Source organism: Dreissena polymorpha, chromosome 9 (assembly GCF_020536995.1).
Source record: "Dreissena polymorpha isolate Duluth1 chromosome 9, UMN_Dpol_1.0, whole genome shotgun sequence".
NCBI classification, from domain to species: domain Eukaryota; kingdom Metazoa; phylum Mollusca; class Bivalvia; order Myida; family Dreissenidae; genus Dreissena; species Dreissena polymorpha.
In genome coordinates, this window is record NC_068363.1 from 62362487 (window position 1) to 62389373 (window position 26887).

The 26887-nt window shown below is 35.0% G+C and overlaps 2 protein-coding genes across 3 annotated transcripts in view; one reads left to right on the forward strand and one right to left on the reverse strand.

Moving 5' to 3' along the window:
- LOC127845226 (uncharacterized) overlaps nt 1-11398 on the reverse strand; it is a 112276-nt gene extending 100878 nt beyond the window's left edge. The window contains exon 1 of the mRNA XM_052376028.1: nt 11311-11398. The gene's annotated coding sequence lies outside the window, so the exon portion shown is untranslated. The remainder of the gene's footprint in view (nt 1-11310) is intronic.
- Nucleotides 11399-11401: 3 nt separating this feature from the next.
- The window catches only part of LOC127845227 (teashirt homolog 2-like), a 115353-nt gene continuing 99867 nt past the window's right edge, over nt 11402-26887 (forward strand). Inside the window, exon 1 of one of the 2 annotated variants that reach the window (XM_052376029.1) lies at nt 11402-11556. In XM_052376029.1, the coding sequence (XP_052231989.1) occupies nt 11517-11556 (40 nt within the window). In that variant the 5' untranslated portion in view covers nt 11402-11516. The remainder of the gene's footprint in view (nt 11557-26887) is intronic. The other variant, XM_052376032.1, reaches the window with a different exon arrangement.

Here is a 26887-nt window from a genome sequence, read left to right on the forward strand (position 1 = left end):
CTTCATGTTCTATAATTATGCATAAACTTTAATCTTGTTATATTTTGATTTATGCATAGCACACAGAATCAATACAAAACAAACTCGGTACATAGAGTACTTAATTTGTGTTCTATAATCCTACTTGAATTTTAAACCTAGTTATATTTCGATTTAAACATGCAGTTCAATTTTCTTTTATTCGTGAAGAGGGAAATGTTGTATTATTAGAACATTACAATACCCACGTGATCAACCACGTGTTAAGGATTCCCGCTTTATCCCGCTCCGGTGATAAGCCCTGCGCATTAGCTATCTAGTAGCGCAACTGTATAGACGCGCATACGCTACTGTAAATATGTAACAATAAAATCGTAGAATAGAAGCTCCTGTATCTTGTGATATTGCCTTCACATTAGTGTTGACACTCACATAATAAATACACAATATACAACACAGTTATCATATGGTTATTACGGAATAATTTAATGCGTGTGTCAATTAACGCAAAATATAACGTTTGAGATAAAAACAACAAATATTTATTACAAATCTTCACAGTGAATGTGCATCACGGAAATCAGTGTTGGGAAATTGGAGTTAGTCTACCGTTACTCACAAAGTTAATGCGTTTAAGATGAGTATCGTTCGAAAATGGAAAGAGACAAACATGATATGATTTATATGTTAGTGGATCTGTGTAAAATCAGATTCATAGGCATATTCTGCTTTATTATGTTTGTCACGCTTTACAGTTTACTGAAATAGCATTGAAGTGCAAGATGTTGAAAGGTAAAGAAATGAAATGAATTATTTTAACTCCATATAATACATCATTAACATAGCAAGACCACTACAGCGTTTTTTTTTATAAATATGTGATAATGTTTTCACCATACGATATTTAATTTAAAAGAATACTGAATTAAATTCTTACTGTTAAAGAGGTTATGATTAAATGGTATATTTAAGAATCTATATAGATTATTGCAAGTTTAATATGAATGTGGAAGGATATTAACTTAACATCGTCTTCATTGTAAGAACACATTAAATTAGTACTTTATAATATACAAATGCTGTCAAACATACTTTAATAGTTTTAATTCTGTTCTTATAATCATATTTATAATGTTTCCCAATTTCATGGTTTATCGCGCTATTTTTCCCAATTTCATGGTTTATCGCGCTAATTTTCCCAATCCAAAAGGCACAGGCTGTAAGAAAAAAAAGCAAAAAAAATCACTGGGTTTCACAGTATGTCATTTTTCCCAGATTGGGAAAGTGCCGTTTTCCCGTACTTTACAAAGAAGGAAAAAAATCGCTGTGGGCGGGGCTCCCCAGGGTTGGTAAAGGGGCCATGCATAGTTGAGATTGACCGTATTGTCATAAGAGAGGTTCAGTATCAATTTGAAGTAAATCAGTGCAGAAATGAAGAAGTTAATGTAAAATAACCGGTGGTACTCCATAAGAAACTTTGTAAGATTCACGACCGAGGCCGACTTTTTTTTTATTGAATAGTTCATATCTTTGCTTGTGTAAACATTTTCCATTTGGTTATTAATATTCCCATGGTAAGTGTCATTTTAAAGGTAATATAAAAATCTATAAACGAAATGAAGTTTGTGATTATAAAATTGGTCCAGAAATATTGATTAGCGAACCTCTGTAGGATTTCAGGTAGAGGCAAACTTTTTAAATGAAAAGTATGTATCTGGTTGAGTATAAAACTAAAGAGCTTTTTAGCAATTTCTTTTATTTAAAAATCGCTCTCAAGCTAATACAAAAATCACTAGCCAGATATGAATTTTGTGATTCTAAATGAACAAGTACTGGAGCTATTCATTTGCAAAACTGTGTAAGATATCAGGACATGGCATACTTTTTTTTATTGAAAAGGACATATCAGCCTTTGCCTATAACTTTCTTATATTATTATTGAAATAACGTTTAACATGTTATATCAAAGTTTATAGTCTGAAATAAACTGTTTTGGGCTGTTCTCAATATTTTCGGAACTGATTTCATTATTTATTAAAATTTTTTAATAACTTCTAAATTCACGATACACATGTTCAACATGAAAAATATGGAGCCTTAAATAAACTTGAATAGTTCCAATTGTGTTCTTTAGATTTCCTAAACGTATGTTTTTATTCAATTTTCGTTATAAAGTCTAAATTAACGATTACAAATAAAAACACGAAAAAAATAAGTGATTTTGTTCTTTGTTTATTATGGATGATTAATTTCAGCAAGATAAAGGTCTTGAAAAAAAACATCAGCGATAAAGGAGCGAACGATTCCGCTGAATGAGAGGCGATGTTCCTAGTGTGGATTTAAAGCGTTTATGGGTATGCCCGTGACACCACATGTCTGCACATGTGTAGATACCGTAATTAAGATAACATATCACATGTCACCTTTAAATAACATGTTTAATGACAATCAAGACCTTATTCTCACCAGGGACCTATACAAATAGGTCCCTGTTCATGCTGTCAGTGAGTTTTATTACCTTAATTGAATGCAGATAATCCTTATTTCTTCTAATTACGTAATAACTGATATTTAAAAAAAAACACAAACTATTATGTTATTATCAGATCGATAACAGAAACTTGTTTAATTTTCAAATATATTCGATAAAATCGTTTCGCCTTCTTGTTTTGTTCAGGGACCTATACAAACATATATGTCTCTGTTGTTTTCTTCAGTACTGTTTTGGAGGCGCGCGCGAGTATTCAGGGGCAGTAATCCAGGAGTTATCAATTTCTGGGATTGTCTATACACTAATCTGAAAATTTCAGGCGCCCCGCTGACTCTGATTTCGAAATTCAAGCGCCCCGGTGAGGGACCGTTAAATGGCCTGTGGAAAGCACTGATAATGTTATTTTAATTTTCTTTTACGTTGAATAAATTTTCTTATAAAGTGAATGATGTCCAGATTAAAATTCTTAAATAAATTGAAAACAACGGACGGGTGCAAACTGAAATGTTTATGTATGCATATTATGATCTCTTTACATGTGAATGAGTGATGCATTTATATCATTTATATTAACAATCATTATTGTTTGAATTTTTTCTGAAACATTATCTAACCCTGTTGTGGTCAGCTTAAAATCTTCTTTAAATTATGTTGTTCCATACACTAACGTGCACTCTTTATAGGACTACGTAATGACAGTTTTATTTTTCTGCTACTCGCTTAATACTTTCAATGTTTAGCATTAAATTGAAAGACATAAAAAATGTATAGCTATTAAGCAGTTAATTATTGTTTGCGGACATTCGTTCCTTTTGTTTTTGGACATTCATTCCCACGTACAATCGTTCCTATGCAAATTTTTACTAGAAATGGCGCGGCAGAGGCCGAGGCGTATCCCCACACCGCATGTTTGACCCAGGGGCGCCCCAGGGTTGGTAATGGGACCATGCATAGTTGAGATTGACCGTATTGTCATAAGAGAAGTTCAGTATCAATTAGAAGTGAATCAGTGTAAAAATGAAGAAGTTATAGTAAAAGGCAATTTTGGGTGGCTGTGGCCTATGTGGGCGGGGCGCCCCAGGGTTGGTAATGGGGCCATGCATAGTTGAGATTGACCGTATTGTCATAAGAGAAGTTCAGTATCAATAACAAGTGAATCGGTGTAGAAATGCAGAAATTATAGTAAAAGGCAATTTTGGGTGGGTGTGGCCTATGTGGGCGGGGCGCCCCAGGGTTGGTAATGGGACCATGCATAGTTGAGATTGACCATATTGTCATAAGAGAGGTTCAGTATCAATTTGAAGTGAATCAGTGTAGAAATGAAGAAATTATAGTAAAAGGCAATTTTGGGTGGGCGTGGTCTATGTGGGCGGGGCGCCCCAGGGTTGGTAATGGGGCCATGCATAGTTGAGATTGACCATATTGTCATAAGAGAAGTTCAGTATCAATTTGAAGTAAATCGGTGTATAAATGAAGAAGTTAATGTAAAATAACATAAACAAGAGGGCCTGAAAGGCCCAAAGTCGCTCACCTGAGATAAAAAGAAACTAGAAATGGCGCGGCAGAGGCCGACGCGTATCCCCACGCCGAATGTTTGACCTAGGTGTGCCCCAGGGTTGGTAATGGGGCCATGCATAGCTGAGATTGACCGTATTGTCATAAGAGAAGTTCATCATCAATTAGAAGTGAATTGGTGTAGAAATGAAGAAGTTATAGTAAAAGGCAATTTTGGGTGGGTGTGACATATGTGGGCAGGGCGCCCCAGGGTTGGTAATTGTGCCATGCATAGTTGAGATTGACCGTATTGTCATAAGAGAAGTTCAGTATCAATTTGAAGTGAATCGGTGTAGAAATGAAGAAATTATAGTAAAAGGCAATTTTGGGCGGGTGTGGTCTATGTGGGCGGGGCCCTAGGGTTGGTAATGGGGCCATGCATAGTTGAGATTGACCGTATTGTCATAAGAGAGGTTCAGTATCAATTTGAAGTGAATCAGTGTAAAAATGAAGAAGTTATAGTAAAAGGCAATTTTGGGTGGGTGTGACATATGTGGGCAGGGCGCCCCAGGGTTGGTAATTGTGCCATGCATAGTTGAGATTGACCGTATTGTCATAAGAGAAGTTCAGTATCAATTTGAAGTGAATCGGTGTAGAAATGAAGAAATTATAGTAAAAGGCAATTTTGGGCGGGTGTGGTCTATGTGGGCGGGGCCCCAGGGTTGGTAATGGGGCCATGCATAGTTGAGATTGACCGTATTGTCATAAGAGAGGTTCAGTATCAATTTGAAGTGAATCGGTGTAGAAATGAAGAAGTTATAGTAAAAGGCAATTTTGGGTGGGTGTGGTCTATGTGGGCGGGGCCCCAGGGTTGGTTATGGGGCCATGCATAGTTGAGATTGACCCTAATGTCATAAGAGAAGTTCAGTATCAATTTGAAGTGAATCCGTGTAGAAATGAAAAAAATATAGTAAATGGAATTTTTTGGTGGGTGTGGCCTATGTGGGCGGGCGCCCCAGGGTTGGGATTGGGGCCATGCATAGTTGAGATTGACCCTAATGTCATAACAAAAGTTCAGTATCAATTTGAAGTGAATCCGTGTAGAAATGAAAAAATTATAGTAAATGGAAATTTTTGGTGGGTGTGGCCTATGTGGGCGGGGCGCCCCAGGGTTGGGAATGGGGCCATGCATGGTTGAGATTGACCGTATTGTCATAAGAGAGGTCCAGTATCAATTTGAAGTGAATCGGTGTAGAAATAAAGAAGTACATGTAAAATAACCTAAAAATGAGTGATAATTTCTGACGCGGCCCCACCCCAACCGCTATAACTTTTGACCCAGGGGTCAGATCAAAATTCCAAATAGTGCAGGGTCGCACATATGCTCATAGCTACCATGTGTGTAAGTTTCAAGGTTCTAGTGCTTTTAGTGTAGGAGGAGATAGTGGCCAGGACGGACGGACAGACAGACGGACGGACGGCGGAGATAACCACAATATCCCCACCTTTTTTTCAAAAAGCGTGGGGATAATTACATGTTCTTTGCAGCCCAAGATATCAATGGAACAAATGTTCTAACCAAGTATCATGAAGAATGAACAACAAATGGCCCCTTGGTGGCCATGTTTTTTAAACAGACCTGAACCATTTTTTAACTCGTCCAAATTTTATGAAGATTGGGAAAAAAATGTGCCTTCTAGACTGTTCACATGTTGTCACTATATACATATAAAGAAAACTGCCACACTCCCTTGCGGCCATGTTTTTTCACTGATCACGACCATTTTCAAACTCGTCCGAGACATCCACACTACTAATGTTTTGACAAAATTTCATGATGATTAGGCAAAACATGTGACTTCTATAGTGTTCACAACCTTTTTTACTATATAAATATAAGGAAAAAGACCCCCCCTTTTTTTTACCGATCCAAACCATTATCGAACTCAACTGTCCTATCCAGGTGTGGTAGTGCGGTCTCCTTCGCTTACACAAATGAACCGGTTACAGGACAAGTTGTGTACCTTTGTAAGCACTTATGTAATGCGGAAATATTTATTTGACAAACTCTTATTTCCAGTCAGGATGAATATACTGACTGGTTGTAATTCAATTAACTAAAGGCGTTCAGTCAGGGACGCCTTAATACACTCAAAGAATTTATTTATAAGTGAAAACCAAGGCAGCTTTAACAAAAATAACTAATTTTTATTCCAAGAACTTGGAAAATGAAGAACAATGACAGAAAATTAAGAACAGGTACAAGCCAAGTCTAAAGAATCTAAGTATCGTTACAAAAATGAACAACATACACAGGCTTTTTCCGCCCTATGCCACGGGTCCGAAATTCGGCCCCATTCCCAATGCAAATCTGGTTGTTTTTTTCCCAATTGAAAAAAAAAATTCCCAATTCCAAAAAAAAAAAAAAAAAAAAAAAATTTTTTTTTTTTTTTTTTTTACCTTAAAATATATAAGTTAACCTTATCCGGTGTAGAAAATAGAAAGTGTTGCATAATAAAATTATCTGTTGCCTTGAATTTGTTTTAAAAACTGTAAAATATATTAATGATTATTTAAGACTTTCCTTATTTTCCTCAAAATCCGGCGCTTCACACGATTTTTTTCACCTCAAAAAAGGCCAGGCCTTTTCCCCAAATTCAAATTAAAAAACCTGCACTTATCTCACATGTTCATAATACTTTGTAAAATTTCAATAATAAGTTATCAAAATAGTCGTTATTTACCAGTTAACGGCTTCTTTGAAATATAAGAAACACTATTTACATGCGATTATTTTTCCCAATTGAGCCAATTTTGCGAATATTTTTTTCCCTAAAATGGGGGTTTTCACGACGCGAAATTCCCAAAATTCCAGTGTGGCGTATTCCCAAAATGGAGCGGAAAAAGCCTGATACAGCAAATACCTTAATGAATGTAAAAAGAAGTTCAAAATCTGTCAAAAAAACTGATATAAATATAAGTTACTGTAAGTCTAGAAAGTGCTTCAAAAATCTAGTTTACAAAATAGGTATAATTTAATCTTAAGAACAATATTTATGGAGATTAGGAAACTTCAGTGAATCAAATGTAAAAATAAGAAAAGTTTACTACAGTTATTGAAACAGAATAGAGTCTTTCTAATTTAGAAAATGCCAAATAAAAATAATCTAAATAATAAGAATAATTTAGAAAATAATGCCAAAATGTCTTGATGCTGGTGTTAAAAATAATTTAGAGTTTAATTATTTCCAAATTTCAACCTTTTTCAAGAGCTGTTAACTTTTCAAGAAATCATCAAGAGGTGTTTAAATCAGCCAAAACAGCTTATTTTACACAGTTCAGAAGAGATCAATGGGAGAGTAGTCAATTTTCCCTCAGAACAGTGCATTTATCAATGATCAATATCTTCCCAAATTCCAGAGCAGAACTAAAAATAGATTACTGAACCAGGTTAAACAAGGGAGATAAATACTGCATAAATACTGCAAAATCATGTACATGTTGTCTTTCTTTCAGTTATCTCTTAGTTGAAAGGTTTATCATAAGTGTTAATGACTAAAACAGTTATGTTAACTATGAAAATTCTGTGTTATGAAAAATTACATAACACAGTTAATGTCACATAATATTGACTTTATAAAACCAAACTTCACTACACAGGAAACCAATGTTCTGACCAAATTTCATGAGCAAACTAGAAAGTTAACAAGATTTTACTATAGCCATACATAGCCATATAAGGAAAAATGCCCCGCCCCTTGGCAGCCATGTTTTTCAAGCCAAGGTTACCATTTTTGAACTCATCCACGATATCATTGGGACAAATCATCTGAGCAGGTTTCATGAAGATCGGAAAATAAATGTGGCCGCTAGAGTGTTAACAAGGTTTTACTATAGCCATATAAGGAAAAATGCCCCGCCCCCAGGCGGCCATATTTTTCAACCAACCGACATCATTTTCGAACTCGTCCATGATATCATTGGGATGAATCTTCTGACCAAGTTTCATGATAATCGGACAATAAATGTGGCCTCTAGAGTGTTAACAAGATTTTGCTATAGCCAAGGCCCATAAAAGGAAAAATGCCCCGCCCCTTGGCAGCAATGTTTTCCAAGCAAACGTAACCATTTTCGAACTCATCCAAGATATCATTGAAACCAATCTTCTGACCAAATTTCATATATTGGACAATAAATGTGGTCTCTAGAGAATGAACAAGGCAAATGTTGACGTCGCACAACGCACGACGGACAAAAGGCGATCACAAAAGCTCACCATAAGCACGTTGTGCTCAGGTGAGCTAAAAATGAGTGAAAATCTCTGACCCGGCCCCACTCCAACCCCCATAACTTTTGACCCAGGGGTCAGATCAAATTTCCAAATAGTGCAAGGTCGCACATATGCTCATAGCTACCATGGCCATGTGTGTAAGTTTCAATGTTCTAGTGCTTATAGTGTAGAAGGAGATAGTGGCCAGGACGGACAGACAGACAGACGGACGGCAGAGATAACCAGAATATCCCCACGCTTTTCAAAAAGCGTGGTGATAACAAGGAGGGCATTCGCCACAATGCTGTTTTTACTACCCCAACATTTGTTCCTACGTTATTTTGACAACCAGGACAGACCAGCTTTTTGTTCCTATAAAAGAAAGAACCAATGTCCTGGGTGTGGTGTCAATATAAATTAAGGTAGGAACGCATATTGGAATGTCAAAATTACTGTAGAAAGGAAAAGGTAAAAGTCTTTTTTATTTTAGTGTCATCTCTATTGAAAGGGCCAGCCAATTTGGCTTATGAGACACCTTTGCGTGTATACCATGTACCTCCCAACTCCTATCACTATGCCAGACCCCAGGCAGATAGAAGTCGGTAATCATTCATTTTTAACTAGCTCATGGCTCACAAACCAGCCAAATCAGAACAAGTCCCATGACAAACATCCATCCTTCAACAAACGCTCCCCATGAGGCTCGAACCTTCGACCTCCTGATCCCGAGGCGGACGCCTTATCCACTAGGCCACGGCGACCAAAAGAATGTCAAAATAATTATTAACCATTGTCCCAATTGTCAACATAATGTATGAACGAATGTCTGAGTTGTCAAAATAACGTAGGAAGGAATTTCTGCCTGTGTAAAAAATTTAGTGTAGGAACGATTGCACGTTGGCCAGCGTTCAATATTATTATCATGATTTAACTGCCTATAAAGTATTCAGTTTCTTACTATCTGTGTGGACTAATTCATTTAACTTTGCGTATTTTGCATCAAAGTAGTCCTAGAATGACTAAGCAATGTGAAGACATGGGGTATCAAAAAATGTGTTATATGACCAGACGTCTACCACATGTAGTTTATGACACCTTGTTGTTATTTAGTATTTTTCAGCACAGTATTTGATCATAACTAGATAATTGGTTTGTGCTTAAAAAAGGGGCAATAAAACCAATGATCTATCAATAAACAACATAGATCTTTGATTAAACACCGTGATAAAAATGCTGAAACGATGAGTGTCAAAATGTATGCAAACAATTGAATAAAAGCAAGTACTTAAAATCAAAAACACATATTCAATGTATTAACACTTAAAAAGGGCAGTGTATATATAGACTAATTCTGGAAATTTTATATTGTGTTGACAACATAATTATGTCGGCACATGTTCAAAAGAGTGAAGGGTGGAAATTAGATGCAGCGTTACATGGCACTAATAGAAATGGCTACACGTTCAGCCTTGTTCTGGAATTTTGTGAGTCACGTGACTTGGCGCTTTTATTGATTTTGGCTTATTGTGAAGAGTCTATTGAATATCTTATATAGTTTTGATCCCACTTGACCAAGATTCCAAAATGGCCTTCATATTGTCCAAATAAACATTCTGACCAAATTTCATCCCACGGTGAAAGGGCGATTAACACAACTATTCCGCTCACTGTAGAAATTTTATACTTGTGACAAAAGCTCTGTATCCTTCTGACGAAAAGAAACATGGCGGACGAAGCAATACCAGGTAACCGGGTGAAAAAATATTTTATTATAAGACACTGCAAAATGATTGCCACTTGCGAAGCACTCCATTGAATTTCTGAACCAATATGTCGTCAATTTAAAAGTTTACCAGTTGTGAAATATTAAGCATGACTTTGAAATAGTGATTACAAAAAGTTGTGCGCGCTCGACAACATTGGTACTTGTACGAAAAATGTAATAATCAGATGATAGTCGATGTGTTAGACCTGATGTGACAGACTTAAATCATTGTATATATAACAAGAGATGTGTTTGTCCGAAACACAATGCCCCCTACTGCGCCGCTTTGAAGCCATATATTTGACCTTGAAGGATGACCTTGACCTTTCACCACTCAAAATGTGCGGCTTGATGAGATACACATGCATGCCAAATATCAAGTTCATATCTTCAATATTGCAAAAGTTATAGGCAGTGTCCCAGATAATAATTTGGGAAATAGGGTTTTCACCCCTTGATTTTAAAAAATAGGGTGATTTCGGTCTTGAAATAGGGTGAAAAATTCATACCTTCTTTCACGACATGCTCAAACTGTTTTCACTATTTTGAAGTTAATAGCGTCTCAATCAATGTTGATGTGGTAAATGGCAATTAGATGTAAATATATACTTCGTTCGATGGAATATCATTTTATTACCAACTTAACTTCTTTTCTCGTTTTTTTCATTGATTTCTGGACTCATCAAAAAGTTTGCGGCCATGTTTTTTACAGAAGGAGCTATTGCCAGAAGTATAAAACTTCTACGGTGAGCGGAATAGTTGTGGTAATCGCCCTATCACTGTGGTATAGGTAGTCATAAATAAGGCCTCAAGAGTGGTAACAATCTTTATCTTAGATATGACTTGGGGATCTAGTGTTTGGACGTTTGTGACTCAGTTTCTAACTCAACCTAGAAAATGTCACGACAAAGATTGTGATCAAGTTTCATCACATTCACAATAAAGTCATAAATGTGGCTACTTTCTGTTTCAAAATGTAACATTTGGCTTAAACTGTTAGGTTGTTTTTGTGGGATATTAATTTTATTGATTTCATCAAAGCAAAGAGCTTAAGATAAAACTTAATATCTTATTATTTTTTACAATTACAATATAATATTTTATATTAATTATTAATCATAGCATTATCAAAACTTCAACAAAGGGAGAATACTCTGTGTAAACTGTATCTTCATTGAAAAATACAAGACCACAACCAGATTCCGTACAAGTTTTCAAACAAAATGCTCGTAATGTTGCAATAACTAGAATGTATTTTAAATATTTAACATATAAAGACTCATACGGATTGATCTCAGGACGATATCTTACGTGTTATGCAAAAGTTTTCGTTGAAAACATGAAATAACTTCTGTCCTTTCCGCACCTTCCTAGTTTTTATCGCAATGACGCATGCGCAACTTGTTGTTGTACTTCCGGGTCATTTAAGTCTCGGAGATAGACTGCAGAAATGTCATGAACATTTATCGCGGGGATAAACCGTTATTAATCGAGAAAATAACTATTTTCTGATAAATATGACAAGAAGGAAACAATTTCAACCCAAAAGACTTACAGGTACGTGTTGTCGTTGTTTGAAAAATTAATTAACAACGTTTAAACACGACACGATACTCATAATCTATAGTAGAGTTTAAAGAGATGGATATACATGTACAGTGTTAACATGAGTTTTTAAGTTGTTTTCCACATTTCTTGTTTGTTAATGTCAAACAAATGGTTTGGTGCTACTATTGATTGTATAATATACAGTGCACAGTCAGCATTTGTATCTATAAATAGTTGCAGACCTTGAATTGTTCCGTTGCTACAATCGCCATCTGCTGTTTGCTCTAGCAGCATCAATCAAAGAGTTCATTGCAGCGTGTCAATCAAGTGTCACATGGTCTTTGTTCTGTCTAGGTTGATCAATCTAGGTGAACATCAATCAAACTGGAGCTATTATTGTTAAGCCATTTGTTTCTGAGAGCAAACAACACTGGCTGCTGGAAAGTTGACAGTTTTCACAAGATTTATGTATTAATTGGTAACACTGGGGTATCGAATGGGGAGTGAACCTAATTGATTCCTATAATTCAACACAGTGTTTTAACTATTTCAAATGACATTTCTTAGTTTAACTTGCAGCCAGCTTTAAAAACAATTGCTCTATGTTTGCTATGGAGATCATTTGTTAGCAATGCTATGTGGTGTGTAATAGGAGATGGTAATTGAGCTCAGATTGATAGGCTTCTTTGTCAATCCTGACACAGCCAGAAAATGTCATTTATTTTTAGTGTGCCGGGTATGAAATCCATAAATCTGCTTTAATGGCTGTCAGTATTATACATCAGAAAAACATGTCCTGGTGGGGTAGGATTTTAAATGGGAAAAAGACAATCAAACACAATATATCTTTAGCTTGATGTGACATTTATGACAGTGAGTGATGGAAAAGTATTAAAAATCCATTCAATATGTGTTTAGCAGTGCCTATCACAGATTAAATTGCACTGAACAGAATCTAGACTAGTTGTTAAACTCTTAAAACTGATTTTCAGAAATTAGTTTATACCCTGGAAATCTGGCAGGTTAAAAAATAAAAACATAAATATTATTTTCATGTTTAAATCAAGTTTAAATCATACTATCTTATCTATTTCTGTAATAGATTATAGTCTTACTTTCATGTAACTTGTTAATGTTCTTTTGCAGAGTAATCTAGTTCAAGTCTTCTGAAATTTGAGTAATTTAATCATGCTCATTTAAGTTAGCATTTGCTGATTATGTATAAATAAACCTGTGCATTTCATTTGAGCTCATACTAAGTCTTTGATGCTTGCTAGATAAGAAATTAAATATGTCAAGGAGTTAACCTCTTCTTAATTTTATTATACTGTTTTTTTTTACACAAAAGATAACAGCAGGTGTTATGATGAAATTTATGTTTGTTTTTATTTCTTTAAATTTATTTGGTAGATAATGTATAAGAAAGCTTGTTTATGATTAAATAATTTTGTAAAAAGGTAATGTAATATGATGTTTTTGAAATTCAATATCTATTGGCAAAAGTTGAAAAAATTAAACATTCTGCATTCATTTTTACTGTATCTGCTAATAATGTAGCTTTAAGAAGCTTATGCCATAATTAATACAGAGTGTATTTCTTTTAATTGATTTATTCTAGGTTTGTAGAACTTTCAGATGGTGTAAAGAAAAAGTGATAGATTATCGTTGAAAGTCTCCAAGGGTTTGACAGTGGATGTGTTTATGGTGTCTAGAGAATTTTTTTTTAGAAAATAAAGATTGACAATCAAACAAACCTGTATTCAGCTTAGTCTTGTTTACTACTGCCAAAAGGGGGACAAATGTATTATTATTTATATTATATAATACAAAATTGTAAGAAGCAATCATTCAATAAAAAAATATAATAGATGTAATGCCATGTTAATCATCACAATTAAAAATATGCAATTGAGCACTCTGGGAAAACAGATCTTAATGTATGTGCTTAAAGTGTTAAGTGTTAAAGTGCAGTCTGCACAGGCTAATCATAGACAACACTTTGCCTAAACTTGATTTTCACTAAGCAGAGACTTCCTTCAAAGGACAAAAATCATAATAGAGGGCGTTCCTAATTAGCCTGTGCAGTCTTTACAGGCTAAACAGGGATGCTATTTTAAGCACCAAACCACAGAGTGAGGCTAAATTATTTTAGTTTATAATCCTTAACAATGGTTCTTGGTTCTTCTCATTTAGGGTGTAATCTGTGCTAGGAGACTATTAAGGCTCTGTTGAATACAAGAGTTTTGTGAAAATCATCAGAGCCAGTAAGATTTTATTTTCATTTTAAAAATACTTAACCACTGAACAATACAACTACTAGTATTTATTTGTATTTAATCGTATCACATATTACAAAATCAAATAAACAGATCAAACCTACATTGGAAAAAAATTGGTGTGGTGTAATCATGCAAATGCTTTTGATTTTAATTATGATCTGCAGAAACAACTCAATCCAAACTTTTTTTATCTCTAAAGTTATCTTGCCAGTCCTTACAACTTGGAAATATTAAATTAACTAATGTGCCAATTTACAGATTACTTGCCATATTCAAGGATGCATGATTTGTTATATACAAGCTAGGGTTTGATTTTCTTTAACTTCCTTAGAAAGATTGACAAAATCAAGATTGATGTATTATCAGTTGTTAAAATTTTCAGATTATAAAAGTTTATTTAAAGTTTATATGAAACAAGTTATGAAGATTTTTCTATCAAACGAAATGTCTTTTCATACATGAAGTATGTAATTGTCTAAGCACTTAAGATAAATAATAGTGTGGGGTGTTTTCTGTACTCTCTTGTCATATTTCATAAAAATGTACAATTATCAGTAATTCATGTGTCAGTAATGTGACATGTGATGAATTAGGAAGGATATGCGCCCAAGTGTATGCCTATCTTTCAGCACTTCAAAACATGTTCCTGCAAATAGTAGCATTCAATTATTAGTATGGTGTGGTGTTTTTTACTGTTGGTAATAGTAAAGGTGCACTGTTATATATATTCTCTCATGATACTTGATAAACTATTTATAGTTAAAGACACACATGTACAATTTTCTAATTGACCAATAAACAACCCCAAAACACTTAAACATAGCCACGTAAACAGTGCAAACATTACAAACAAATAAAACAAACAAATAATGCAAAAAAATGAAACAAAATCTTAGTCTTAGCCCTGCTTTGAAACAGAGTTGTTTCAACAGTTTAAAAAACATTTGATAGATTATGTTGAAAAATACTGCAAAATCAATAGTTTCTCGAAGTTTAAATAATGACTGATGGTTCAATAAAACAGCAATTTCACCCTGATGTGATGTATAAAATTCTCAGCATTACTGATATGAAACAGTCAGCTTGGCTTGTTGACACAGGATTCTCTGGCATCACAACTGTATGCACAAATTATTTGTCATGAACTCGTCATGTTGAAGTAGACAAATTTAAGTTCTTAAAAACAAACTCCTGAAACCAAATTAAATGTTTTATGCGACAAACAATTCATGTCCATAAGTTTACAAACTATTTAGTTGTGTTATCATACTACCGGTAAGTGACATTTCCATGGTAGAGTTTTCAAGAGCGAAGTAAAAAAAAAGAAACAATAATTATATATTAAAGCATTATTTGATATTTGATGCAGACAAATGCATACTTTTATGGTTATTGCTTGCTGCATTGTATGGATAAATATGTTTTCTAAAATTGTCTCCTTTACTTTTTTGAAATAAATTTATTACTGTTATCTGTAATAAAGACAGATACATGAAATTGATGGCTGCCAATGACTTCCAAAATAAATTAATCAGCTTTCTGTGACAAGGTGACACTCAAAAATTTCCTGTGCATAGATAATGAAACTCTGAAGTATTCATCAGTATTTAAACTAGTGCACCTTGGTATAGCAATTGTATTGAGTTGGTACCAACCAGCTGAATTGGAGGACATTTATCCTGTAGATTCATGTCTGGTACCTATATATTCAGTTGTTGTTTTTCACCATTTTGGGAATGGGGCCAGGTCCCTTTGAATTGTGAAAAGTTGCTGCGTTTGACTGAAAAAAACCCACTAATATTAGATCACTTTTGATTTTTTTGTTAAGTTGCATTTTAACCCATTTACTAGGTTGGCGCTAAGGAAAAAAACTTAGTAGCCAAATCTAGGGGGGTCCGGGGGCATGCCCCCCGTACAATTTTTGGATCCTAGATCGTCTGTGATGCGTTTTGGGGCTATTTACTGAGCAAAAGTAAGACTATTTTGGTCTGAAATTAGCCCTTTTTTTGCTTGAAGTTTTTTCTTCGCTGATGAGCCACTTGCTGACATTTTGCAGCCGATTTTTTTTGTTTACATAGACACTGGTGGCGTAGTGATGATACATTAACACCGTTAAACAGTTTACGGTACATGTGGAATTTAGTCTAGAATCCACTAAAACAGCCCGCCCGTCTCGGTAGTAATTATACGACATTTTATGCAATCCAAACTTTACTTGTTTTCATTTTTTTGGTTTTTGAAGAAATGCATGAGAAATTACTATGTCAGCATGAGACCGTCATTGCATGCCAAAAACCTTGAGACTCACAGCGAAACCGTGAGACTTGACAGGTATGATTTCATAACTGACTTGGGCTAGCATCCGATGCCTGCACTAGACCTCCTCTGATCACGAACCTAACATTTGGTCATTTCCTGAGCTTACATTATTCTGTCCGCTTTCTTTTCTAAAGAATTGTGGTAATTTCTGTTGCTTCGACTTTCCATTTTCGTTCGAAGCATCCATTTTTCCCGGAATCTGCAACTCACTTTCTAAATCGGTCTTTCAAGTCGCATAGCGACCGTAAAGGGAAGTAACTCTTATCTACTTTTTTAGCCAATCAAAATCGTTGTTTCTTGGGAAATTAGTTTATAGTGGCTATTTCAATGCCATAACTCCGCCCATCTTATTAAATGACAATTCCGTACTGGTGGATTCGATAACGTTGAATCGTAACATCTATAGCATATGTCATTACATGGCACGTTTCAGTGATTCAGTAATTACGTAAATCGCCAAGTAACCCAAATGTTCGAAAAAGTCAGGTCGCAGTGTAAAGAGTGACCAATTAAGACATTAGCCATGTGGATTATCGATCTAGGCGGTAGTTATTTTCCCCTGGGGCCTTTCCTGTAAGGGTGTTACCTGTGTAATCTTAGCGATGTTTCTGGCCATTTATACGGCCTGCAAACAGGCATTAAGATTGTGCATTTGTAATGCATACGTTTTTTTTTAATCGCCAATTTCATGAAAATCTTATTTTTAATCGCCAGCCAGGAATTGTAATCGCCAATGGCAATTTCGGTGATCGGTAACGCTAGTGTAGATTTATGCCTAGTGGACTCTCCCATCCTTCGAAATTGGATCAATTTATTTCCAAAATTAGGGTTGTCTAGTATATTTATTTCTATATTTAGAATATTTTTTACAGAAATTCATTTTAGCAAACAGCGTAGACCCTGATGAGACGCCACGTTTGCCAAGGCCTTTTTTCTAGACGCTAGGCATAAATGGGTTAAAACTCCAATGGAAATAGTGTCAATATCTCAGATACTGTGTTGTGTTCATGAAATTTAGTTTATGACACTATGTTTGGGGTTTCAAAAAGCTTTTCAACTGAGGGTAGATTATAATGGTGCTGAAATGTAGTTTAATTTTCATGAAGTTTTTATTTGTCTGATTCTGTTCAGTGTAATGTTCAAGGAAGATAATTTAATTGCTTCCCTGGCTTATAGGAGACCAGTGTTTTATTGTGCAAAAGAAGGTAACCTGCAGGCAAAATTATAGCCATAGCTAGTTCTTGTTAGTATTATAATTCCTATTCATTATATTAATATCTTTTTAAATAGCACACGGCTAAGGCGTTGATGGTTACAATTTTGTAGATCTCAAACTTTTGCTAGATTGTTTTTGTTAATTAAGTAAGTGCATCAAGTATGTGGTGTTTGATGTTCTTTTATTGTTAAGGATAAATATGATATAATTGATTTGGGCGCGATTTAATGTATGGCAGTGAAGAATTGTCCCAGCTTAGCCTGTGCAGACCTGTAGTTAAACGATTGTGTCTGATTGGGAATTAACATTTACTTTTTGTGTACTACCATTTCACTTGACTCTTTCACAATTCAAATCATTTATGATTATTATAATCATAAAGTAATCTGTACTATTGCATAGTTCAATTTATTTCACATAAATTCTGTCCCTTGACTGTTCAATGATTATGTACATGTACAATCTCACTTAAAATGTACTCACAATAGCAATGCCGTATAATGTATGCACTTAAACAAAACTGTCTGTTTATAATTTTCAAAGAGCAACACCATTAGTGCTCTTTTATCATAGATCAACAATTTGTTTTTGCACATTTTGCAGTATTATGCAACTCTGTAGCAGGACTAAACAATCATGATTGTGTTTTGTGCCATGTTTTTGTCAGTCTGAGCCGCCCCGGTATAACAGCACCAACTGTTGTTCGTCAATGACATTGTCAGATAGATAAAGTCTGACAGGCTCTATCAGACTGATTAAGATGTGTCTTTTTCTTTTGTTTGAAGGGGAACATGTGTATTGTTTCTGATATGGGTAATTATAGTTTCGAGTTTTATAAGTTTTACAGATAATTGAATGTGGCAGATCCTGGTAGTTGATAGATTTGTTTTTGTGAGAGCTATCTCTAGTTGCTTGATTATTTAAGACATTATTTGGCTGAATTTAATTCAATTTATGGTCTAAGTAATTTGCTGGAATGAAGTATTGTCATCAGTAAAAGGGATGGTGATTTTGAGAAATAAAAAAACACCATGCATTAAACAGAATTAATGCATTTCTTTTCCTGGGTATATTTTTTCACAGACGTGATCATTTGTTACCAAAAAACTGCTGTTAAACAGATGTGAAAGAAAAGGGATAAAATGTGTGCTGTCTAAACATAGCTATACTCATTTACTTGAAGCCTGATATATTAAATAATCTAAGCATGCGTTACAAAACAGAGAGGTAACAATTTCACTAGAAGTAAATTATAAAATATTTAATGTATTATATGTGAAAAGCATATTATTTGACCTTTACTGACCCTTTAAGTTTTTATGCCCCACTTCAAAGACGAGGGGGTATATTGTTTTGCACATGTCGGTTGGTCCATTGGTCCATCCACCAGATGGTTTCCGGATGAAAACTCAAAAATGCTTACGCCTAGGATCATGAAACTTCATAGGTACATTGATCATGACTGGCAGATGACCCCTATTGATTTTCAGGTCACTAGGTCAAAGGTCAAGGTCACAGTGATTCGAAATAGTAAAATGGTTTCCGAATGATAACCGAAGAATGCTTATGCCTAGGATCATGAACATTCATAGGTACATTGATCATGACTGGCAGATGACCCCTATTAATTTTCAGGTCAATAGGTCAAAGGTCAAAGTCACAGTGACTCAAAACAGTAAGATGGTTTCCTGATGATAACTCAAGAATAATTAGGCCAAGGATCATGAAACTTCATAGGTACATTGATCATGACTGGCAGATGACCCCTATTGATTTTCATATCACTATGTCAAAGGTCAAGGTTACATTAAAAAAAACGTATTCACACAATGGCTGCCACTACAACTGATAGCCCATGTAGGGGGCATGCATGTTTTACAAACAGCCCTTGTTTAATATAGTAGCTGGGCATGGTTTTGTTGTGACATTTCCTCTTGTTTACATATCCATTTTCAGTTTTGACTACCTGAAATGTGTTCTGGCCACAACCCTGTATGGGTGGAAAACTGGTCCATGTCAGAGTTTCAACTGTCAATCCTTGTTCGTCAATCACAAACATTCCAGCCATTCAGTTTTCAACTGTCAGTCCTCATACATCAGTCACTGAATTCCAGTTGACAACTTGTTTCATGCAGAATTAGCCAGGCCTCTCTCTGCGGAGCCTACACAATTATACTGTTTAGAGTACATAAAACTTTGTACATTTTTTAACAATTATCTATATCTTGAATTTAAAGGCTTGAAAACATTAAAGTATGGCTCTCACAAAAAAAGTATTTAGTGATATGTGATTATCTGTGATGTTGGCTGCAATAGATTCAGACTTGACTGTTGTAAGAAGTGTGAAAACTGTTGATTACAGTTCTTGATTCAACTGATAAGTGCATGATCTATCTGTTATTTATGTGCATTATTTTGTGTGCAGAATTGACAGTATTATGTATAAATATATTCCAAATAATTCTTTCTTGATCAATATTTATGTTTATAAGAGTGAAATTTAAAAATACATGATTTAGAAAATAAATAGGAAAAAATATTGAAAGTTGGCAACTTGAAAAGTCTTACAATCCTTAATTGTTCAGGAAATGTTTGGCAAACTTCAATTTTGGAAGGCAAACACTTTAACGTTATTAAAATATATGCAAGGAAGGAGCAAAAATCAAAATTGTGTAGTTCAGTTCTAATACTTTAAATACGAACATTATACTTGCTGAATTTGAGGACAAATACAATGCAAAAATTCGGTACGATTGGTTCTCATGTTTAGCTACAAATGTTTTTTATTTAAAGCATAACTAAATTGGAAAAAACACATCTACTATCTGCATTTTTAAAACAATTTTACAACAATTTTACTGTTAATGTTGTTATTTTCGCCTTTATACAGCTTTATACATGGTATGGGAAGCTGAAAGTTTCCAAATTTTGTTCAAATTATTTAAGTAGTATTCTAGGAAAATCTGGCTGAATGTCTGGCAAATCAGGGACAACACTTTCAGCTTAAATCAACGAATGTCTTTATTTAGGAAGTATATTCTAAACAAAAGTCACATATAGGTAGAAAGTGTTGTCCCTGATATAAGCCTGTGCAGTCTTCACAGGCTAATCACACATAAGTAGGGTTTTCCTAGAGACTAACTTTTCTTTATTGTCTAATTATGTCAGAATTACAAAATTCTTTAAACCACGTATCTTTAAACATTAAGAATTTATGGATTTGCCTAATGACAGCTGTGGTGAATATGAGCCTTGTTCTTTGAAAACAGGACTTAATGCATGTGCGTAAAGTGTAATCCAAGATAAGCCTGTGCAGTCTGCACAGGCTAATCAGGGATGACACTTTCCGCCTAAATTTGATTTTGGGTAAGGAGGGACTTCCTTGAAACTAAAAATACCTTAAAAGTGGAAAGTGTCGTCCCTGATAAGCCTGTGCGGATTGCACAGGCTAATCTGGGACGACACTTTACACACATGCATTATACCCAGTTTTCTCAGAACACGACTCATATGTTTAGAAAAAAAGGAGAAGAGCCTTTGTTTTGTGGATGGAACCTCTTTCATTCTCCCAATTACAGCATGATTTGATGATTGATATTTATTGCTTTCTGGCAGCATTTTACAAGTATGAAGCAGTACAAGTATTAATGGCATACTCGTTTGATGACGCAAATTGTGTGAACATGCTCTAAGAGTTTGATGTATAGAGTGTGCCTCTGGTGAACATGCACTAAGAGTTTGATGTATAGAGTGTGCCTCTGGTGAACATGCACTAAGAGTTTGATGTATAGAGTGTGCCTCTGGTGAACATGCACTAAATGTTTGATGTATAGAGTGTGCCTCTGGTGAACATGCACTAAGAGTTTGATGTATAGAGTGTGCCTCTGGTGAACATGCAGTAAGAGTTTGATGTATAGAGTGTGCCTCTGGTGAACATGCACTAAGAGTTTGATGTATAGAGTGTGCCTCTGGTGAACATGCACTAAGAGTTTGATGTATAGAGTGTGCCTCTGGTGAACATGCACTAAGAGTTTGATGTATAGTGTGCCTCTGGTGAACATGCACTAAGAGTTTGATGTATAGAGTGTGCCTCTGGTGAACATGCACTAAGAGTTTGATGTATAGAGTGTGAACATGCACTAAGAGTTTGATGTATAGAGTGTGCCTCTGGTGAACATGCACTAAGAGTTGGATGTATAGAGTGTGCCTCTGACTAATTACTAAAAAAACTCGTTCTGGGACAACTGAGCTTAATGCATGTGTTTAAAGTGTTGTCCTAAATTAGCATGTGCAGTCAGCACAGGCTTAATAAGGACAACACTGTCTGTCTAGACTGGATTTTCCTATTAAAAAAAGACTAACTTTAAATTAAAAAAATCCATATAAACGGAAAGTGTCGTTTTTTGGTTAGTATGTGAAGACTGCATATTTGGGATACACTTAACGCACATGCATTTTTCATAAGTTTTGCACATGCATTTTTCATACAGTTTCAGTAGAACAAAGGTGCAATTATATATTAATGTGTTTTGGGTTCAATGCATGAGTGCTGACATGCATATTTTTGTAGACATTTATGGAAGACTAACTCTTTCAGCGCGAGAACCGAATTTTGAAGGCCTTTGCAAACAGTTTAAATCCAGATGAGACGCCACAGAACGTGGCGTCTCATCAGAATCCAAACTGTTTGCTATTCTGATAGTATTCTTTGAAAAAAATCGAAGAAAATGCTAATTTTAGAAATTCAGCAGACGACATTTTAGCAGACGACAAATTTCCCAGCATGCAAAGGGCTAATGATTGAGCTTGGCTCTACCTGGGATTGATACAAACACTGAAAATAGTGTTCATACTATTGGGGCAATTCATGTCAAAAGAGAATATGTAATTGATGCAGTGGGGTAAGTGGTCAAATTTGAAGCCAAACTCCCATTCTAAACAAGCATATATTTATCTGGAATGGCTGCCTTCAAATCCCAATTTTTATGTCCTGGAAGGGTGGCATTTAGCAGATGAACTGTCAGTACGTCTGTGCGTCCGTCTGAAAACTTTTACATTGGCCATTACTTTTTCAATATTGAATATAGCAACTTGATATTTGGCATGCATGTGTATCTGATGGAGCTGCACATTTTGAGTGGTGAAAGGTCAAGGTCATCCTTCAAGGTCAGTGGTAAAAAAACAAAATCCAAGGGAATTAACAAGCTTTAAAGGGAGATAATTTCTATTTTATATCATTTGGCAGGTAAAGATCATTTTAACAAGGGAAGTAACATTTTTTAAAGCGATATAATGAAAAAATATAATAATTGAAAGTGGCGCATTACGGTGCATTGTGTTTCTGACAAACACATCTCTTGTTTAGTTTTTAACATTGCGTTCATTTTCCTATCCAGCTCTGTAAGTTGAATCTTTAGCAATATAAAAGTATATCAGTAATTGTTCACCCAAAACCCTAGATTTGTTAAACTAGATTTTTTCCCCAATCCAAAGGGCTCTGATCCCATTTTGAAAATGGTGGAAAAACACTTAAGCAAAAGGTCCAAGTACATGCTAATTGTCAAATGCAAAGCAATATGATAAACATAATTTTCAGGGTATGGATAATGTATTGTCTATGGTGCTGATACTAAATTGATGTTGTTGTTTTTCAATATACCTGCAAACTTAAAGTTAAAGTTTATTATTTTTATCTAATGATATTATAAGCAGTTAAAAGCATTTGTTTATAAAATTGTCATATAGACATGCACAAATTATGAAGCTTTTGGTCCATACAAGGTCATTTGGATTAATATTATATTTCAGCCAAAGCTTGTGTGTCATTTAAGTCTTGAAAAGTGAATGTTTGAAAATTCCTATTGTACACTTTTATTTTATGTTTTGATTGGCTGAAATACATTAGCAGATGATGATTATTGATTGGCTGAAATACATTAGCAGATGATGATTATTGATTGGCTGAAATACATTAGCAGATGATGATTATTGATTGGCTGAAATACATTAGCAGATGATGATTATTGATTGGCTGAAATACATTAGCAGATGATGATTATTGATTGGCTGAAATACATTAGCAGATGATGATTATTGATTGGCTGAAATACATTAGCAGATGATGATTTTTGATTGGCTGAAATACATTAGCAGATGATGATTATTGATTGGCTGAAATACATTAGCAGATGATGATTATTGATTGGCTGAAATACATTAGCAGATGATGATTATTGATTGGCTGAAATACATTAGCAGATGATGATTATTGATTGGCTGAAATACATTAGCAGATGATGATTATTGATTGGCTGAAATACATTAGCAGATGATCATTATTGATTGGCTGAAATACATTAGCAGATGATGATTATTGATTGGCTGAAATACATTAGCAGATGATGATTATTGATTGGCTGAAATACATTAGCAGATGATGATTATTGATTGGCTGAAATACATTAGCAGATGATGATTATTGATTGGCTGAAATACATTAGCAGATGATAATTATTGATTGGCTGAAATACATTAGCAGATGATGATTATTGATTGGCTGAAATACATTAGCAGATGATGATTATTGATTGGCTGAAATACATTAGCAGATGATGATTATTGATTGGCTGAAATACATTAGCAGATGATGATTATTGATTGGCTGAAATACATTAGCAGATGATGATTATTGATTGGCTGAAATACATTAGCAGATGATGATTATTGATTGGCTGAAATACATTAGCAGATGATGATTATTGATTTTAAGATCAATGAAAGAAGTGACAGAAATTCCCTTCGTGAAATTATAATTGATTGGTTTTGAAAACAATCAATTGAAAAAAGGCCTAATGACTTTCATTCAAAATATTTAGACCTTGCAATTTAGAAAATGACGTAAACAACTGTACTAAATAGATGAATGATTGTAGTAAATAAAGTCATTTATAAACTGAAATAGTTGTTCATAATAAGTTAAATTGCCTAGCTTTTGTATTTCCTTGAAACTTTGGAATGAATATTCATTTAAATTGAATACAAATTGAAAATCAATGTTTCATAAATCAAACATTTAGTTTTCATATTATAGTTAAGACAAATCAAACCTTTGCAAATATCAAAATAACAACTTTTTTTTTATTAGAAATATTCATCTGCTATTACATTAACGTCAATTACTAGGGACAAGCTGCATGGGTCCATCGTGGCCCTCAGATAGACAGATGTTGATGACCTGAATTTCCATGAGCCAAATGTGTCATCAACTTGCAACACCTTATTACTTTGTGAAGAGTTGATATGGTTAACTGTCCATAGCCATCATTGGAAATCTTAGTGGTGGATAGCCTCAGGTGAATTTGTCAAGTTTAAGAGATGACCGTTAGTGAAAAAGACAGATTCTCAACAGCGATTTGTGGCTTAATTGAATTGCAAGCGTGTCAGCGATTCAGATTCAGAATTCTTGAGGAAATGCTCCCTGTCAGCTGGGAGTCTGGACTTGTCCTGCAGGTACCAAGAAGTAATTTCAGAATTGTCGTCGCCGTTGACAACTAACATCAGGCGTCCTTTAAGACACTGTCAATTTCAGGGAAGAAGCGGGGCTTTGATGTTAATGAATTCGGCCCTGCAACCTTTTGTGTTTGTGACAGGATTTTGAATGGTTCATTCAAATTTTACAGTTCTGTAGTTTGTGTTTGGTATTGTTTCATTGCTGGGACTGGATACTCTCCCAGTTGTGGTGAGTCTTTGCAGTTGTGAGGTATGAACAACACATTTATTCCTGATTTTCATGTAAAAAATATTATCTGATGAACAGATTGTTTTCAACATTGCAATATTAATAGCTAGGTTACCAATAATGCTGTTCATTATGACCACATAATCAGTAATAGCCCTGAACATTCTGATTGTCTCTTTTAACCATTAACCAACTTAATTGTTTCTTAGCCATTAACCATTTGTCTTAGATTGAAATCATTAACCCATTTATGCCAAGTGAACTCTCCCATCCTTCTAAATTGGATCAATTTTTTTCCAAAATTAGGGATGTCTAGTATATTTATTTCTATATTTAGAATATTTCTTACTGAAATTTCTTAAAGCAAACAGCGCAGGTGTACGCTGTTTGCCAAGGCTTTTTTTCTAGACGTCAGGCATAAATGGGTTAACTACATAATTGGTCTCTCAACAATTAACCTCCTGATTTGGCATAGTATTAATCAGGTTTTTTTTATGACGTGGAAAATCCTGGTTATAAGATATTGCCGGCATGAGGACTGCATCAAACAGGTGGTTTTTGATTGATAACTTTATTTTGCATTAGTCAATGTTATAGGCGTTTGGACCAAACAAGCTGTCACAGAAAGCCAGATTGTTATTGTATTTGGGGCATGTCAGGTGAAGTTCAAGGTCACTGTTACTAAATATAGAAAAACAGTTTGCACTCAGTTACGTGAGTATGGATTTAGATATTGCTTGATAGGGTTTTAACCACATGATAGGTCTTCATGATTGGACCTTGACCCCATGATTGGGCCTTTGACACATGGATATGACCTGATCACATGGATATGACCTGATCACATGGATATGACCTGATCACATGGATATAACCTGATCACATGGATATGACGGGATCACATGGATATGACCTGATCACATTGATATGACGGGATCACATGGATATGACCGATCACATGGATATGACCTGATCACATGGATATAACCTGATCACATGGATATGACCCTATCACATGGATATGACCCGATCACATGGATATGACCTGATCACATTGATATGACGGGATCACATGGATATGACCTGATCACATGGATATGACCCGATCACATGGATATAACCTGATCACATTGATATGACGGGATCACATGGATATGACGGGATCACATTGATATGACGGGATCACATTGATATGACGGGATCACATGGATATGATGGGATCACATGGATATGACCCAATCACATGGATATGATTTGATCACATGGATATAACCTGATCACATGGATATGACGGGATCACATGGATATGACCCGATCACATGGATATGACCCGATCACATGGATATGACATGATCACATGGATATGACCTGATCACATGGATATGAAGGTATCACATCGATATGACCCGATCACATGGATATGACCTGATCACATGGATATAACCTGATCACATGGATATGACGGGATCACATGGATATGACCGGATCACATGGATATGACCTGATCACATGGATATGACCCGATCACATGGATATGACCTGATCACATGGATATGACCTGATCACATGGATATGACCATATCACATAGATATGACCTGATCATATGAATATGACCTGATCACATGTATATGACCTGATCACATAGATATGACCTGATCACATGGATATGACCTGATTTCATGGATATGACCTGATCTTATGGATATCACCTGATCACACGGATATGACCCAATCACATAGATATGACGTGATCAGATTGATATGACGTGATCACATGGATATGACCT